Source organism: Anser anser (assembly GCF_964211835.1).
Source record: "Anser anser genome assembly, chromosome: 6".
Lineage (NCBI taxonomy): Eukaryota > Metazoa > Chordata > Aves > Anseriformes > Anatidae > Anser > Anser anser.
Window position 1 is genome coordinate 17,997,073 of NC_139726.1, and position 18,936 is coordinate 18,016,008.

General features: G+C 36.2%; 1 protein-coding gene across 20 annotated transcripts in view; it reads left to right on the plus strand.

Annotated features, from left to right (window-relative positions):
- The window catches only part of SLC4A10 (solute carrier family 4 member 10), a 169,235-nt gene that overhangs the window by 96,668 nt on the left and 53,631 nt on the right, over positions 1-18,936 (plus strand). For all 20 annotated transcript variants that reach the window (XR_014585733.1, XM_083840795.1, XM_083840782.1 and 17 more), the window contains 2 exons: positions 3,986-4,146; positions 14,776-14,964. Coding sequence is in view for 19 of the 20 variants with exons in the window: in XM_083840795.1 (XP_083696921.1) it covers positions 3,986-4,146; positions 14,776-14,964 (350 nt within the window). In the remaining variant the exon portion in view is untranslated. The remainder of the gene's footprint in view (positions 1-3,985; positions 4,147-14,775; positions 14,965-18,936) is intronic.

Below are 18,936 nucleotides of genomic sequence, written 5' to 3' on the forward strand. Positions count from 1 at the left end.
ATCAAAAATTCCTTCCAAAGATACTAGGTCAAAGAAACCTTTGGTTTGTCACTTCCGTTTTTGTTTCTGACAGTCTTGTTTACTTTGGTTCATTTTCTAGTCAGCCTACGCGAGGAAAAGCTTATGTGGAGGTTGATACAGATTGTAAAGTTATGCTACTAGCATTGAGTCTTGAGAGGGTTTTTAAGTGAATGCATACTCCAGCTCTCTGCTGTGGACATAGCAGACTATGAAATAAGTTGTGTTCAAACTTCACCCACTGCATATTACGCACGAAAATGTTGTAACCAAGTCTACGATGAAGTATGCACGCTCTTTTATTGACTCCTGAAAAAACAGTGGAGATGACTGTAGAAGATCCTTTATATGTATACACACACATGTGTTTAATAATTTTCCTATGATAACATACTTTGGTGAAACTCCCGTGGAATGCTTTGTTCCAGCAAATATGTGAACAGAGGAGCTAAACCTCATTATTGGTATACCTCTATGAGAATTCTATTGGTATACCTCTATGAGCAGAAGAAATCATATGAATGAAGCTGTTGTTCTGTGATCAGACCAAATCAAGATGGTTCAAAATATTTTCCAAGCACATAGTATACATGACATGGAGCTCAATATGTAGATAGGTTTGATATTGTTTTCTGGAAAATTGTAAAAGGCTTTTGTTTATTAACCATATCAATTTGAGGGGTTGAGCTGCAGAAGTAAATATATTATTTTTTTCTTTTTGTCTAAGAACTCGAAAGAGTAGAAAATTGTCAAACTTAGGATCCATGCCAGAATTTGGATTTCAAAGCCATTTCTATTGTAGAATCTTGTGCATGAGTTCAGAGAGTTGTTGAAATGTTATTCTGATTTAAAAAAAAAACAAACACTTGAACAGTTAGAATTGAATCACTGTATATAAGATTATAGATTTGTTTATGTTCTTTGCTGCTGTTTCTCATTTGATATGTTAAATAAGGATTATCTGACATAACAGAGGAATAATTCTGAAAAGCTAAAAGGTGATAAACATGATTTTCACTTGATGAGTAAACTTATGTAACACTTCTTAAAATAGAAGTTTAGTCTAAATGTAGAATTCTCTCAGCTGGGTATGATTTATGTTTCTATATCAGACTGTTAGCTCATTAAGTAAAAATGCAGGATAATGTGTTAAAACACATAAGTTTTAGTAACAGTAGGAAATTGGATGCAACCCATAAAATTAATACTCTTCAAATCGATTAACTCAGGTGGATTTGATCACTGTGGCAAGAATAATTGTTTGAGCAATAGTAATATTTCCCTATGGGTTTTAATGCAGCGCTTGAACTTTCCTGTCTGATTGACACTACAAACTTTAAAGTTGTTGTCATGATTTCAACTTTTCTTGTTATGTGAGATATAAGCTCTGGTTATAATGCTGAACATGTTGCCTGTTTTTGTTCAGTCACCTGTTTTCAGGAAACTTTTAAGAACATGTTTGTCTTTCATCTGTCATTTCAAATCTATTTAGCATTGGTCAGTATGTTCAAAATAGGACAGACTGTAGCGGTATAATCAGATAAGCAGTGTTAAAGACTAGTTACATGAACAAGAAGGCAATGACAGTAGGAGATTCCTGGAGGGATTCTGTAAGAATCTATGCTTGGATCATTGTTTTTAGTATGTATGTAGCATGATTTTTAATCTTTTGTTTGAATCAGCATAAAATGAAATGATTGTACACTAGAAAGAACTGGTTATACCCAAGAATGAAGATAGTAATCTTATAAAACTCCTAAAAGGATTAGAAACATAGACAGGAAACAAAGAGATGAGAAGGCAAAACCGTGGATGTTTTACAGACTTAGTAAGCAATTAATCCATCACGTTTAGAATATTATGGCCACAAATAGGTCTAGCACATTTTTAGGTTGGAAACGTGGGCACCTTGAATAAGCTAGGAGCAGCCTTGTTTTATGAAGCTCAAATGCAACTGCAAAATGAACACCCTCCCTCACCACCCCGCTTCTTTGTAATTCTCTTGACTTGACTTGTTATATCTCATCTCCTCAAATCATGGCTTTGAGTTTGGTAGCAGTGGGGTGTATTAATGTGTATGTAACATATTGATGTTGCTTTTGAATATCCATGTGGAAAACCTTGTTTGCATATGCATAGTAGAAACTCAATTTTAATTTCATGGTTCAGCTCTCTGGAGGCAAATTTTTGTGTGTGCTATGTCCTTCTTGCTGCTTCTCTGGCAGAATGGAAAAGGTAAAGGAGATAGCCCAGCTATGTTTGGAGAGAGAAAAGAGATTGCAGTGAAGAAAGTGGAGAATAGAAGTCTGATTGAGAGGAGCATCTTATGGGCAAAGCTGAGACGTGGTAACTGGCCAGTACAGAGGAAACGGAGAGAAAAATGTTTAAACACAAAGAGGAGAATATAGCTAGAAACAGGAGATCGGAGATTTTGCAGGAGCAGAGAAGGGGGCAAATGGTGTATGCACATGATGGAGAAATGAATTACTTGGAGGCAGCTGGTGGAGTTAGAAGCAGGGCAGCACATTAGTAATGTTGCAATCTGCTGGTGATGAGTGGGTCACAGAAGTGGTGGCTACTTGCAGGTTAGCAACAGAAGGGGAAGAACCTGGTACACAGTGACTGCATGGAGGAAAGTGTAATATAAATTAGGGGTACACAGGCAGATTTTAGAGGTAGGAGCAGAGTTGGGTGCGACAGGAACAGAAGAGGACAGATGCGTCTGCTGTCACTGGGCTGCAGGGATTGGAACACTGGAAATTGCTCAGCTTTAGAGGTCTTAAGGTCTACTCTTCCTTGCTGTCTAGAAACAATCGTCAAAGTGCTGTCAAGCTGTGAGAGTCTTCTCTACTTCTCTGCTGCCTGGTCCACATAAAATAAGCAAGTGCTGTTGCTGTTGTCATCTGAAAAAGGCTTCTGCTGTGGCTGCAGCTGTTCAAGCCTTGCCAAGCTGGCAGGCTGCATGGTTCCATACAGCAACATCTGTGTAGGCTTGAACGACTTAATAACGTTAATTTAAAACAGTTTTGCTTATGTCAACAGACTTCTCTGGGTTTTGTTTGTTTGTTTAGTATTCTTTGAACGTTTTAAGTGTAATTTTTATCAGTAAACAATTAAAAAATTGCAAGAAAGTTCATTTAGCTGTCTAATAACAAAAGACTGATCTCATTATGTGAGTTTCGCATCTCCTTTAACTTTATTGAAGTCTCTTCAGATTTACACAGAACCTGGGAAGAGGCAAATGAGACTCAAAATAGATATGATGATATTACTGGATTCTAAAGTGCTATTTCAGGTATTCATGTGGCAGTTTTACCCAAGTAAGGCACATATTTTGGGACTTGAAAGACTGTACACAGATGTTTACACTGTGTGTGTGTTTGCACATGCATATATGTGCCTGTGAGGTTTTCAGTTTAAGTGACTGAACTTTTAAATGAAAAATAGCCTAAATTATGCATAATGTTTTACTGCCTTTGCTGAGTGGCTTAGCGCAGTTAAGCAACTAACAGGCTAACAAAGTTCTTATCAGTGTCTTTTGTGAAAAGCTTATGGTGGTGATTATAGATTGAGATTCCATGAAGTGTCAATATGTCAATACACATTACTTTAAATGAACAATATCTTTGCTCTTTTGTGATTAAATTATTAGCTGTCTTCTTTTTGTGTTTAGTCCCAAGTGGAGACTAAATGGAGAAAATTCTGTGTTTCTTATTATGCATAGCTTTTGTTTTTTTCTACCACAAATTCTTCTCCTCTATCCTTTTCATAATTGTTCCATCATAGTATTATATTTTTTTTCCTGGAGAATTACTCAAAGGTTTTGTAAAATACAATAATTCTTTCTTAAAATGCTTCTCTTTTTGTCTCTGTGACATGTTTAACAGTGTTCTTGCAGTACCCATGGAAATAATGTATTTTACATTTCTTATGCACAGTGGAGTTATAAAATTGGTTGTTTTCACAGGTGGTTAAAGTTTGAAGAAGATGTAGAGGATGGTGGAGAGAGGTGGAGCAAACCCTATGTTGCCACACTGTCACTTCATAGCTTGTTTGAACTGAGAAGCTGTATCCTGAATGGCACGGTTTTGTTGGACATGAGAGCTAACTCCATAGAAGAAATTGCAGGTATGTATTGATGTTGCATTTAATAGTTATGAAAATTAACCATAAACATCAAGTAATATGTTGCTTACAAGAAAGCTTTTGCATAAGAATCAGTTCAGTTTAAAAACCCCTTGGAAATAATTTATTCAGTATATTAAATAAGAATCTAAAATCTGACGCAACTGGTAAGCGTTATTTATTTTTTGTATTTTCAGTTTTTGCTATTTTCAGAATCAGTTCTTATGTAAGAAGAGAATTAAAATGGAGTAGAGAGCACACTGAGGGTATATTTCAGTAGAACAGATGTACTCTGTTGTGGCACCTTACATTGTGAATGATGAGTGTGTTAACTTCTACATGCTGAAGCTGGTGTTACACTAATTGCAGACAATCTAGCTTAAAAAAATGACAAAAGAACATTCATTATAACTATGTAACAAGAAAGAAGACCAGTTTAAAAAATGTATCTGAGTTGAGAATGAAATCAAAACCCATAGTTTTATGTGTAAATTTTTCAAAAAGTTTTAAGATGGATTAACTTCTTTAGATGAAGTTGAGTACATATTTTCTAGTGAATTTGGCAGGTGTGATTCTAGAGCTGTTGAGGATAGCAGAAGCAGAATGCAAGCAAACATAATGAATGAGCCTTATATCCCAAAAATACGAGATTGAGATTGATTGCTGTTTTCGGTATTCCTGTTTTTTCCCAGAAGTCTGTAACTAGTTACTGCAGGGGAGCAAAGAGCTGTGCTATTTTATTATCTGGGGTCTCTAATTTTCTGTTTATCTACCTTTAGTAAGGGCTGGTCTCATGCTCATGATGGTTATCGGACTCCAAATCCTCCAAAGCAATGAGGAGGATTGTTTTATTTGTATATCTAACTTTATATCTGCTTAAAAGTTTTACCTTCCCTTCTACATTACTGGATTGCACATTTCTGAAAATGGTGCTGTATCTGTAAATCATATATTTGATATTTTATACGAATTATACAATGTATTGGTATTTTAGACAAAGGTTTATGGTATTCTGCATACTAGAAACATTGCTTAAAGATCGATCATGATGTAACAGATGTCAAATAAGGAAAAGAGAATGTGCACAGAGGTATTGTGTGTGAGTGGTTGTTGGGGCCTTACTGTTGCCTTATTAGAGGCACAAAATAGCATGTTAACTGAAAATACAATTACACTAATCAAAATAGAAACCTTTTAAGGTAAAGATATGAAAGACAGAGCAAGAAAACTTGAATACTCAAGATTATGAAGACAACTGCATTACTGATGATATGAAAGTCTACGTAGGGGTCAGATAAAATTTGTTTTAGTTAACTATCAGGTCAGAGAGTTATTGTTCAGTGGGTTATATTTAACAGTGGATTCAAAAATCACTTAGCTGTTGTTAGCTGCTTTTTGCGTTTACCTTTCCTAAATTGTTTATGTCAAACTGACGCAAAATATTATTAATCCAAATCTGCAGTAATTTGTGTGGGTTTCTACTCTGGGCTGAGATCTGATTCTGCCATGAATCATAGTCTGAATCAGCTTCGTATTTTTTCTTGATAATGATAGAAGCTAAACATAAAGGACAAAAAGCAGCTGATTTGCAAGAACAAAGGTGTTTATCAGTATATGCTGCTTTATTATTTATTTAAAAAAAATCAAGAAACAGTCATCTGCTTTTTGATGTTTTTTATTACTGTTTGCTTAAGTAGTACACTAAGATTTTCAGGTTTGAGCTTTATGGTTTTAATTCAGAAATCACTCAGCAACTTCCACAGTCAGCTAAGAGAGATCCCTTCCAGAATTGTTTTTATTTAAGTAGATAAAAAGGTAAGAATTATCACAATAAAAATAACTCCAGCAAACTTCCTTCTTCCTCCCTGTCCTCCAGTTGGAAGATACTGCTTGGTGAAACGACAATAAATTCATGTTTATAATCTCTTAATCCCTAGTTAGTTGTAGTCTTTTAGTTTTTGTTTATTTGTTTACTTAACATGTCCAAGAACTCCAGGTTCGCATTACTAATTGTGGTTTGAAACTCACGACAGATGTAAGTCATTCCTCATTATAGAATTTGATGAGTTACTGTAAATACTGTTTTGAATCAGTCTTGTTTCTGGGATATCTTGATTTGTTGGTTAGGAAAACTTTTTTGTTGATGTTTTAATTTTGTTTGTTTGTTTGTTTGTTTTCTGAGAGGAGGTTTAGAATGACTTTCCTGAATTAGTATGTACCATTTTCACTTTATAAGCACCTTATGTTGTGGCAGATGTGGGTGTATTTCATTGGTTATTTTATGTGATCTGAGGGACAGGCATGTCTTTCTGATAAGGTGATTTGATACATGATAGGGTTTGCATGTGTCTTTGTCTTTGAGAAAGGATTTTTTCCCACTGCAGATTCAAAAAGCAGTGAGTTGTTGTTGTTGTTTTTTAAGCAACTTTTCAGCAGGTTCTTATTGCGAGTGAGTCATTCTCTAAATTACCCGTGTTCTGTCTCAGGTTCCTCTGGAGAGATTTCCCTAGAAATAAAGTTGCTATTCCATTTGCTTTTGTCTGTTATTATTTGTATTGCTTTCCTCTTCCTTGGTCATGTTTCTTTGTAATTTGTTACTGTACTACTATGTATGTAGTTCCTTCTCTCCAGTTTACAAAATGTTAGAAAGACTGTGGCACAAATTAGGCATCACTGGTAGGAGGAATGACTTTAATGGTAGTGGTGGCAAGCATGCCACCAAGAAATGTGTGCTAGGTATGTTAGAAATGTGACAATTCCCAGTAATGTGATTGTGTGCTCTTTTTCCTTATGAACAACTGCCGGACCTGAGCATGAGGCAGGATCTCTCAGGAAATCCTTTCCTGTCTCTTCTACTCAGCTGTTATTCACTGTCAGTAGTTACAATCCTATGTATTATGTGCTATACAATTCAAACATTGTTTTTACCCTGGCATTGGTATGTATTTCAGTTGTATATGACAATCCTGACCATGAGAGTTCAAAGAAACTAGCCTCTTGGCTTCAGTTGTTACGAACATTCCACTCCCTAGATTAACTTTAGTTCTTGTGCTTCTGATTAACAATTTATTACCAGAGTTTTTTTGTTGTTGTCATTTTAAACCTAATCTGTTGATAATTTTCTGCATTACTGTATTTCATGATATCTTTGGAGAACAAGTAAGTTAGTTGTTCACCTGTACTTTCTTTTCTTTTTACTTGCCTTAATGCTTTGTTAGGGAGAAATGCATGTTGTGTATTTGTATTTGTTGGTAACATCTTGCTATCTGGGCTACATTCCAATTTCAAATTATACTGTAAATGCGGTACCAGTCTTTGTATCCTTGAAAGAGTTATACTTAATCTACATTGCTAAATTGAGACAAAAAATTCCTATTTGTTTTAGTCAAGGCTTTTAATCTATACACACTTACTAAAGCATTAAAACCCCAGCACTTAGCCCTTGAAAGTTTCTTTTATTAAAGTCTGTGTTTTAAGACCTTAATGGGCTTGTGGTAAAATCTACAGATGAAAAACATCTCTTACACTGTTTGTATGGCTTTCGGAACATTTTGTATTTCATCCCTGGAAACTCTGATAGTTCTGCGTAAAAATATTTTGGCACCAATGACGTGGTGAGAATTTTTAAATCATCCTGTCTTCCAGCTTGTCCATTCTTGATTAGATTCTTTTTCATTCCAACTCTTATTAAAAAATGACTTGATCTACAAGACTGTAAATTTCTTTGGACAGACACCCAATTTTCTGTGTTGATAAAGAGCTTATTCATACCTATGATGCTAAATTCACAGACAGTATCTTATTGTAGTAGAGACTCCTGAGATAAATTTCCAACGTTGTCATCAAACACGGAAACAGCATGACCATTTCTGACATTTCTCAACTTATTCTTAAATTTTATGTGAGAGACTTTATTTTTTCTTTGAAAACAGCTCAGTTCCTCTGCTGAACTGTATCCTTCTAAAAGTGCATTTTTATTAAATGTATTTTAGGTTTTCTTTATTACTATTCTTAATATTTGACTCTTTTTTCATATGTCTTTGCTGTGGCTCCTGTATCAGTAAGCTAGCACTGCAAACACAAGGAATTCCTTTGAACATTTGATGTAGTAATATTTTATCGATCACTTCTGTATAGAACATATGCTAAAAGGAAGTCTGAAAAATCTATGTAATCAAAACAATTTATTTTGGAACTTGTCTCTTGAGGAGGTATTTGCCAGAATCTGGCTGCACCATTAGAGAGCAGCTTCGCTGTGTTGTTCAAGTTGGCAGATGAAAATGTTCTCTTTTGATATTTTCATTTAGTTCCTTTGAAACCGTGTAGATTCTCAGATTACCATCTGGTTTTTTGATTGTAACCACTGAATGAACCGAAAAGGTTCTTCCACTTAACATATGATGCCATTTTGTATCGTTTGGTTCAAAAACTGTTTGGTCCAGCCTTTAATGGCAATACATTCTCTAAAATATGAATCACAGATCTCGTGTTTTCTTTTAATTGTGCAGAGTGTACTATGAACAAATGTCAAACCTTGTAAAATACAAACTGTGGCCTCAGAGTTGCATGGTGGTGCTTTGGTGACTTGCACACATTTGAAATATTAGCTAGTCCTATTTATTAATGAAAAAAAAGTTCATTAAAAAATAATATTTTAAATATTCTCATGCTTTCCAATCCAGAGATCTGACTGTTTTTTTCCCAACCAGTCTTTTGTATGTTTCTCACGACTGAATTTTCAATCTGTGTAACAGCTTAATCTTGTGATTGAGGTCACTGAACTCTATGCTCAACGACCCAGGGCATTACATCCCAAGTGTGCATCTTTATTGATTTTGGTAATATCACGTTAAGCTTTCAATCTGAAAAAGTCTTCTTTTGTCTTTGTTTGCTTTAAGCTATATTACTCCATCATAATGATGTATTTAATATTTAAACTGGCTCCAGTTTAGATTTTATTTCACTGTTTTCCTTTGTTTCAGCTGTGACACTCATGCTTTATTATGTTTCTGACAGTGCTTTTATGGTAAACTTAGCTTTTATTGCAAACACAATAACAAAGCAGAGGATTGCCTGTGAGCAGTCTGTTTCTCTCAGTTTGACCCTCCACTTCTCTTTTGTTGAGCTTTCACCTTCTCACTTACACAGGTGTTTGTGTTTGCTTTATTTACAGCTTACCATGTTGTGATTACCTCTACAGAGAAGCCTTTATCAGGTTTTATTCCTTTGTCTGTGGGTGAACTGTAAAGCTCTTACCAACATCTAAGTTGCATGGCATCCTTTTTTTTTTTTTTTTTTGGTGTTTTCCCATGTTAACCACAAATTTGGGAATGTTACAGATTTCACAAGTCAATTTCATTTTTCATCGTGTGTGTAGACAGAACCAGTGTCACTCGTGACTCATGCTCCATGTAGAGATGCAAAATATCTTGTTTTATGAGGCCTCCATTGTTCTTTTGGTAGCATCCACTGTGTTAGGATAGCTCTGGGTTACAGCAGTGCTTACTCTCTGAGCTGCAAGTTGGGAATATTAGCCTAGTGTACTATTTACAGTTTTGTGAACATGCTAGCCTTTGTTCTTCAGTAAAATTGCAGACTCTTTGTTTGAAAAGCAGACATTTTTCACTGTCTGTGTAACATTTCAAGTAATTCAGTTGAGAAGTTGAACAAAGTAAATTCAGGTAGAGTTGAAAATAGCACCTGGCACTCAGTGCACTGGAACTGCTGCTTCCTTAGCTGAACAGGTTAAATGCGCTGGCTTAGATAGCTCACATCTAATCACCCTTGTAAACACCAGAATCAAGAATCCTAATTGTTAGTTTTCTATTGCTTCTAGTGCCTAACTCACTAGGTAAACATATATATTAGGTTGCAGGTTAGTATAAAAGACAGCATTTCAGCTTCATGTCCTGCATAAAACACTGCTTTGTGGTTGCTTGTGTTTCCTCTCCCCTGTCTTTAAAGGGAAAGAAAACAACTGCAATACAAACAAACCTTGGCTTTTAAATTAGGTTTTGTAGTCAGCTGTCACTGCAATCATGACGCACAGAAAAGCCCATGTGTACTATTTTTTTTATCATTAATCTCTCATTTTGTCCTGCAATTGCAGTTACAAAATTTGGAAGATTGAGAGGTGTAAATACCAGTAACCTCACTGGCGTATATTGAGTTCAGTTTCTCCTGCTGTAAACTGTGAATGCCAACCTATATCAGGAGAATATCAGGATATATCAGGCCCATGAATTCCGAACTTATATTTTGTCTGCTGTACAGCTCAAAAGTAAGAGCTCCAGATCTTATTTGTTTACTCACCACTGCAGAAGACAGGCCCAGTTTAGCTTGTCTGTCGGTTAGATGTTACTTGTTTGACCTCAGAGGTATTTTGTTACAAATGCAGTACTCCTTATATAAATTTATTCTGTGTTTCACCTCGGAGTTCCCTGAACTATATGCATGACATGATGGGTGTGCTGTGAACCTTGAGCAACAGGGAGAGAGCTGTCACTTGACCGTTCTCTTAACTTCTCTTATTTGTTTGGACCTGGGATGGTTCCACAGGAATCTGGCTGTGTGTCTCTGTACAGCACCCACAATGAAGCTGTGGTATGTACTAGTCATCTCCACAGTGAGTGAAAGAAGCTAATCTGCTTTTACATCCTAGCTGACCCTAGGGGTGGGGTAGATATGGTTTGCTCTGCTGGGGTTATAGATGTGAGCCACGCTGTATTTGACCTAATTTGAAGTGTCTGCACCCCTGATGCTTTAATTTGCAGTCTGGGTAAATTGTTCACAGATGATGAGGAGTTACATTTGAGTTAGTACAATAGCTTGTTTAAGTGCTCACATTAAGTACTCACATTTGCTTTCAAAATCAATTTACGGATGGGTATGTTTTGTGTAAATGATGTATTGTAACGGAGTCTGAATGGAGAAAGCATTTTTGAAATTACATGAAACCTCAAGTTCCTTTGAATCTTTTTATGTGACTAGAGCAGGAAGAGTACATGTCTTTAAAAGCTTAAAAAATATATATCATGGTTCCTTATAAGTCCAGATTCCTTACTGAAGAAACATTCTGTTTTAGTGTTCCTAATGTCAGAAGAAATGGTATGATAGGAGCAATTAGATTGGGTAAAGCTATATTGCTGGATATTCCACACATTGTCACGTTGAAAGCTGCTTATGGTTGTGAAACAGCCTTGAAAAACATAATGGTGATCTGTATCCCTGGATAGAAGGGCTCACCAAGATTTTTTCTCGTGAATGTTCTTTTAAAATTAAAAGAAAAAAATGCCCATACCTTGTTGCTCAGCACAGAAACCCTGGAGAGTCTCTGCTGTTACATAGGTATATAGCTGAGATACATTGCTGCAAAGTTACAGGTCTATTCTCTTTTTTGTTATATGAGAAATGGTCATGTGCTCGAGATACAAAAGTGCGAAACCACAACTTTGGAAAGCAGGTGCAGCTTCAGCTGGTGGGATCACATTGGATCCTCCTGACACAGCATGAAGGAATTAGTGTCTATTTTGAAAATGAAATGTTAAAAACATTCTTTTTAAACATTTACTCTCAGATCTTAAACCGTGTGGCCCGTGTTTTCAAGCTTAGCTTTGTAATCAAGAGAGTTATCGTTGACATTGCAGAGGCTAGGGTTTTTAAAAGATATATTGAAAAACTTGTGAAGAAACTGAAGTGGAATCCTATAATGGTAGGTGCTAATGGAGTCAGTCTTCTTATTACTATTCAAACCTGTTCAGGTTTAGAGAAAACGGTTAAAATACAGGATTCTGGCAGTAATTTACACTAAAACTGTAGCTGCTGTTGCAAATAGATTTGTATTTAAAGGAATGACAACTTGGGAGTATCAAGGTAAAAAAAAGTAGCCTTCACTGTTCCCAATTCTGAATTCATCTCCCATTTTTGCATGTGTCAGACATGCTACAGTAAAGGGGAAGTTGTGAAAAAAAAAGAAAACTTGAGGTAAGCCACTTTCTTCTCAGTTTGGAAGGAAATACAAGTTGTTAGTCACCATACTGGCATACAACACTACCTCCCTCCATGGTTTGTGTGACTCTTAGTGAGTCTGGCAGAGCATCCAAGCTAGTAAGAGGAGAGCGATACGATTTTCTTTTTCCTGGCATTTTCTCTCCTCGAGTGGCACATCTTAAATAGTGACATCATCCTCAGAAATTAATATATATTAGTATTTAATATGGAAAATACTGTAATTACAGGAATGACACCATACAAGTGGAGTTCCACTGATCTGTAAGAAAGGTGATGACCACAACCCTAAATTTGACTGTTCTAGAGAAGTCCTTTTTTTTCAGCTCTTCCTTTTGATTTCTGTCTTAGAGCAACTCAAAGAAGGTAATGCTTCTTTATTCATCTTTTTACAATTTGTATTTTGGTCAGCAGAAATAAAAAGGATCTTCTCAATTGTGCTTTAGCATTTATGCCTTAAGTTATATGATTATTACTTACTTTTTTTTCCTGTGAAGATCAGCTAGCTCTCATGTTACAGAAATTACTGGCCTGTTTTGGGAACTGTGATGTGCCAGTTCGTGTACTATGCCTGTCTAAAAGGGAAGATAGTCTTATCTTCAGGGCAGAGGCTGTTTCTCAAAAAGTAGTAAAGTTGAGTAGGAAAATGGAGACTTTTCTTGGAGCTGGTGCTTTTTTTTTTTTCCCCCTTGTGTTACAAATCTGTCCTTATTCTTGCCTCCTTCTGCAAAAAAATTACTGAAGGTATTCTCTTGAACTTGTGTTACCTTCTGTTTTGCCTGTCACTCTCTTGTTACCGTAGTTCTCTCTCTTTTCCGTGGCAGTCTAGAGTCATGGTAAAAATGTGTTTGTCTTGTCTGGGGGTGCAGAGAGACCTGACCTGGTGGCATTTGAGTTAACCCTGGAGATAAAAGTTGCCTTTAGAGACAGGTGAAGCACTCCAAAGATCAGCTGTATTAGTGTAGGCACAGCACCAGGCAGTGTTACTCCTGGGCATGAGCTGTTTGGTGAACACAGTTGCTAACACTGGGCAGAATGTAATTGCTGGGAGAGGGTCAGAGGCAATGTTGGAAAGCTCTGCACTGCTCTACATGGTGAGATGTGGATACATCTCTCATGTTTGCATCTGTTGACAGCTGTGTTTGGCTACGGACCTAGTCATGTCTTTTTGCGCGTGTTGCCATAAAGAGCTGTTGGTAGCCCCTTCACTTTAAGCGAAATATGCAGTTATAGTTCAGTTCTTAAAGTGGCGATGTATGACACATTGGATTGTTATGGGGATTCTGAGAACTTCAGAAAAATGGTTGTGTTTTTTTTTTTTTTAATTTATATACAGTGGGTAGTTGTCGTAGCAATTAAACTCTGCATTTAACTAGTATAATTATTTAATGCTTTATATTCTCAATTGTGCTCTTGGCAATTATCAGAGACCTGACATTATTTCTGTAGTGATGGTGCATCTGCGTTTTATTTTTTCTGTTCTGCTTGCTTTGCCACTGAGTTTACTGGTAGATATGAATCTGACTCCAGCACAGAATCATGAGCTGTCTGAATTTTCAGTACAAGAAGTTATTGACTCAGCTTTATTTTATGACTGTTCTTGTGCAGCACAGTTTATTCTAATGAATGTGTAAGGACATTGTGTACTTAAATGCTGTTTTACTTGCTTTGATACAGATTTTTTTTCCCTTTCCTTCTGTTAAGCATTATTACTAATTGCTAATAGAATTTCCCAAAATAATGATAAAAAAGCCCTACAAAATTCTCAACAATTCTTTCCTATTCAAAATGTGTAATGCATACTTATTAGGAGTTTTGAATGTGAATATGTTAATATTTTCTGTCAGCAGACTGGAAAAATGACTGATTATTTTAGCAGCAGGATCAGCTTGACTCACACATCCATGTAACGATTCTCTTGCATGAACATAGGCATCAGGCAGTAGAAAGAGATCCTGTTGGTTATTTCCCAGTAATGCTTCAAAGTTTCCCATATCATCTTACCTCAGGGGAGACACTATGATCAGGCAGGTGGTTTTCCCAGGGCAAGGCTCATCCCCTGCACTCCGGCTGTGCTTACCCCTGCGATTTCCCCAAATGCGGGAAACTCGACTGCATATATATATTTTTTAATTGCATTGAAAGTTCTGTAACCGTAATTGTAAGAAACAGAACTAGACTGTGATCTTCTGTGGTAACCATAAAAGGAATCAAAAAGTTTTCTCCTCACAGTAAGCTGGTCCTTTGTAGCACATAAGGTATTGGTTGTGGGGGGTGGTGGGGAGGCACCTTATATACATCATAATCTTGGGTTTAAATACGTTGTGTATGGGAATGCTTAGGGAATGTCTTCAGAGTTATATAGGTGACCTTAACATGGGAACGACATTCCTGTTGAGTAATTGACTTTGTTACATCAATACCATTATTTATTTATCTATACATTTATTTATGGGAGTGAAACACTTCTAGATAAAACTTACCATGCTTTAATACTTGTCACATTAAACAAACAGATACCTTTCATTGGTAATCCTATAGGGCGCTAATTATTGTTATTGCAACATCTTTAAGCAAAGTTTTTCCTTTCCCCTCTCTTACTATGTTTATGTATTTATTTTTCAGATATGATTCTGGATCAGCAGGTGGGCTCTGGGCAGCTCAGTGAGGATGTTCGTCACAGAGTGCATGAGGCGTTATTGAAACAGCATCACCATCAGAACCAGAAGAAACTGAGCAACAGGATCCCAATTGTGAGATCCTTTGCTGATATTGGAAAGAAGCAGTCTGAGCCACATTCCATGGATAAAAATGGTAATGCGTTGCTTTATTTTGCATTTTCAGCTTTCGATAATATTTGTCTGCTCAGTGTTGTGTGTGCTTTGTACCCACAGCTTGAACTCAAAGTGATTATGCTCTGAAAAGTTCTTGTGTAAAAACAGTACCTTTTACGTGAGAGAGTGGTTCCTCATGCATTCAGTAACACGCTTGCTTAAATTTGAAATTCAGGAATCTGGAACAACCCAGTGCTGTGCAGATATGTCCATGTGAACTAGTTCAGGTGTTGGAAGCAGGATAGCTGTGTTAATGTGGCATTCTGTCCTGTACAACTGGCATAATACATTGTCCCCAGTGCAGTACCCCTCAACTACATGCATGGCATTTTAGGCAAAGTGTTTGAGATTTTGCAGTTGAGTTTGCAGGGTTAAAATGAGAAAAACATTTTCAAGGCAACACCGTTGGAGACAAAACACAAGAACTGTTTATTATTCTTTGAGAAAATCACTTTTTGGAAAATGATGTTTATGAAAATGCAAGAGCAAGTCTGCAGAGTTGTTCTACAGTAAAATATTGGCTTAACTTTTTTCTTTCTTGCTTTTATAGAAGCCCTTATACGCGATACTGTTATTATTGGTAATCATAGTGAAAGATCTGTTCTTATTCCTCTTTCTTATTTACATGAACACAAGCATGTGTAATGAAACTCACAGCAAAATTTTGCTTATATGTACAGTTAATTCACTAGAGTTATGCACTGCAGAATTACTGAGCCTCCATACATAGTATTATCACAATACCCACAACATTTTTGTCTGAGCACCACTGGGCTGAGTGATTCTTATTCCAGAAATGCCTTAGCTTTAGAGAAATCTCAATCCGTTCTGCTGTGTCTCTGTTCAGGGCTGTATTGAGCTCACCTGTCACCTGGAGAAGTGGAGAGTGAGGAAACAGCCACAGATACAGGTGCTGCAAGAGGTACCTATATTCTGTGAGGCATAGGACAGGAAGGGAGAGTGAGAGAGTCATAGTGAGGTTTGATCTGGAAAAACAAGGCTATTGACACAAAGATTATCTTTGTTTTCAAGGAAGGATCATTTCTTTCAGCCATTGCTATGTAAAGTTTTAATAGGTACTTCTAAATCTAGCTGCTTAGGAGTGACTGTCAGACCTAAAAGGCAACATACAATCGCATATGAAGATGATATAAAATAGAAACATATTTATCATGCCACAATAACATTTTAAGAGTAAGGAAAAACTAATGTACGTTAAGATGTGAGTGATTATGTGTATGGATACACAGTAATAGTAAAGCTAAGTTGGATGATTGTCCATCCTTTTTAAGGCAACTTTTCTGTTGATTTTATGCAAATTTTGCTGATGGCCTTAAACAAATATTCTAGAGTAACTTTTAAGAAAGCTAATGCTATGATGTTCGTATTTCTCAGTTTCTATAGGAGGAAAGACAGATGCTTGCACTCCATAAGCTTTTTACAATAGGTCATATATAACAAGTAGGTCTCCTTAAAAAGACCCCTCAGGACAAGCCGTGAAAATATTATAAGCTCAATTTCAGTAACTTTCTCTGTATGTTAGTAGAACTGATGCAGCAATTCCCTCCAGAAACATCTCACTTTTGCCTCGGTTTCTTGTGGGAACCTTCATATCTCTGTTTAATTCTAAAAGAAATAGATTCCAATCAGGACAGCATATTGAAAACACTAGTTTCATATACCCAGTGGTTAAGTGATTGTTTAAGTGGGGGGCACACATTCTTAAAGGTTTCCACCTGTTTGTGCTTATTTTGCAAGAAGAAAAACTACTGATTTCAAGTTCCTATGCTTTTGTAGAGGTGCCTCAGAGCACTCTAACCCCTTGTTTAAAAAATCACCCAATCACTGCCATTATATTATTTAAATTAAGTTAAATGCACTGTAAACAGTAAAAATCTAAACGATTGTAGGAACGTTTATGGAAAAGTAAATCAGCTTCTTAGCTAAATTACAGTGAAGCTTTCCAAAAACAGTCTTTTTGGACACAGATATCTTCTAATCAGTTTGAAGCACTGCTCTTCTACTTGCATTCCATAAGTGTTAATGCACATTTGGCAGTCTCCTGTACTGACCTCTTCAAAATAGATGATGGCCCTATGATAAAGCAAAGAAGGGTTGGTTTATTTTATGTTTCTCTCTTACCATCCATTACCCTTTTACATTAAAAGGTTTGAACTTTATTTTATTACCTGAAGTCTACTAAAATTAGTATTAGCTTTAGAAGAGGAAAATTCCATTTAAATTTTTGGTTTTCAAAAGAAACGTATTTTTCTTTTTTTCACTTCAAGACACCAGCCAATAAGCATCCCATGGGCTTAAGAGGCAATTGTTACCTGAGCACTCCAGGATTAAAGGAGTGGGGACTGCTGCCTCTTCTAGCATAGTCCTAGTTACTTCTTTACCCTGGCTAGCACACATGGCATGTAAATTATGCAGGAATCTATGCTGAGGTGTTCAATTCTCAGGAACTCTGCTGTCCTTAGAAACTTGGCCAGGGGCAGGAGAGAGTTTTCTGATCATTTTTTCCTGCCGTTGCCCCATGATCCATGATGCTAGAGTTCCGCTACAGTGTTATGCTCACTGCAGCTATATATTTCTTTTTTTGATTGTCATAGAGCATGTGTACAAGCTTCTCTTAATAACACAAAAATGTGTTGTTAATATACAGCTTTGAATTACGTGAAAGTGTGTGTAAAAGAAAGCAAAATTAAGAGTTAAAACCTGATATTATTGTCAGGAGTGTGTTGTGAGACACTTCCTTGTTTCTTGAAGACTAACTGGTAAAGTACAATTGAAGCGTTATTTTAGCTTGCTAGTTACCCATTTGTGCACAAACATGGTATAGTATATATGAACAAAAAATATTCCATGTATTGTCAACAGTAGCAGTAGTGTTCTCTCTTTTTAGTACTAAAAATATATTAAAATAGTAAAATATTTTATTTTTACTTTTTATTTTTTGGATGGGAAGCTTAATTCATAGAAAACTGTAGGGAGAAAAACAGGTAATCTTAAATACTACTGATGAGCTTACAGTCCAGAGATACATGCACCTTTAAGAAGGTGAATGATGCAGGGGAAGTTAGAGACTTTTTCTGGCTATAAGAAAATTCTTAGTCTGGTTAAATTTGGTTTTAGTGAAGGCAGTATAACTGATAAAAATCAGTGGTCAAAACAAAGAGGGATCTGTAGTTCATGAAATAGGTCGTTCAGAGGAGTAAGTCCCTGCCATCTAGGCTATGAGGTACATACAGTCGAGGATGTAAAACCCCTTCTTTGTCCAAGTTCTTGACTATGCTAGTTTATTGGTGTCTCCAATTCCAGATATTTAAGAATAAAGTCTGAAAATGAAGACGTAAACTTGAATTCCATATATGGCTGTGCTGCTGACAGGCCCCTGTGATATCTTTGTTGGATGATAGTTGTACATATGTTCTCCCTCCATTTTTTCTTTGTTTAAGAGTCTGTCAGACCATCTAATTAATTTGCTTTGTATTTAGTAGTATTATCTTTTGTTTACAATGGCTTTTCTTCACATCCTCTGCAGGGCTAAGATGTCAGGGTGCTATGGATTTACCATGCATTTTTAATGCTGCCATGCTGTGTTTAACTTTCACTTTTCATTAAGCATCAAAACTGTGAGAATTAAAAGCCTGCTTTTGATGTTCCAATAAAAAGCGACAGTCAAATTTGGCATAAGAGCAGCAAAAATGATTTATTTTTTTTAATCCAATTTGACACCAAATACCCAAAACTATTAGCTATGAGGGTAGCAATAATTTTAGCATAAATGCTCTAAAAGGCAGGTAAGAAATAGGAATCTTTGCCATTAGTAAATCAACTTTAGAAAGTTTGGTTTGGAGAGTGATTTAACTTCTTTTATTGAGATTAATAGGTTTTTCACTCTGATATCTGAGAACTGTGTCTAAATTCCCACGACATGGTCTAAAAA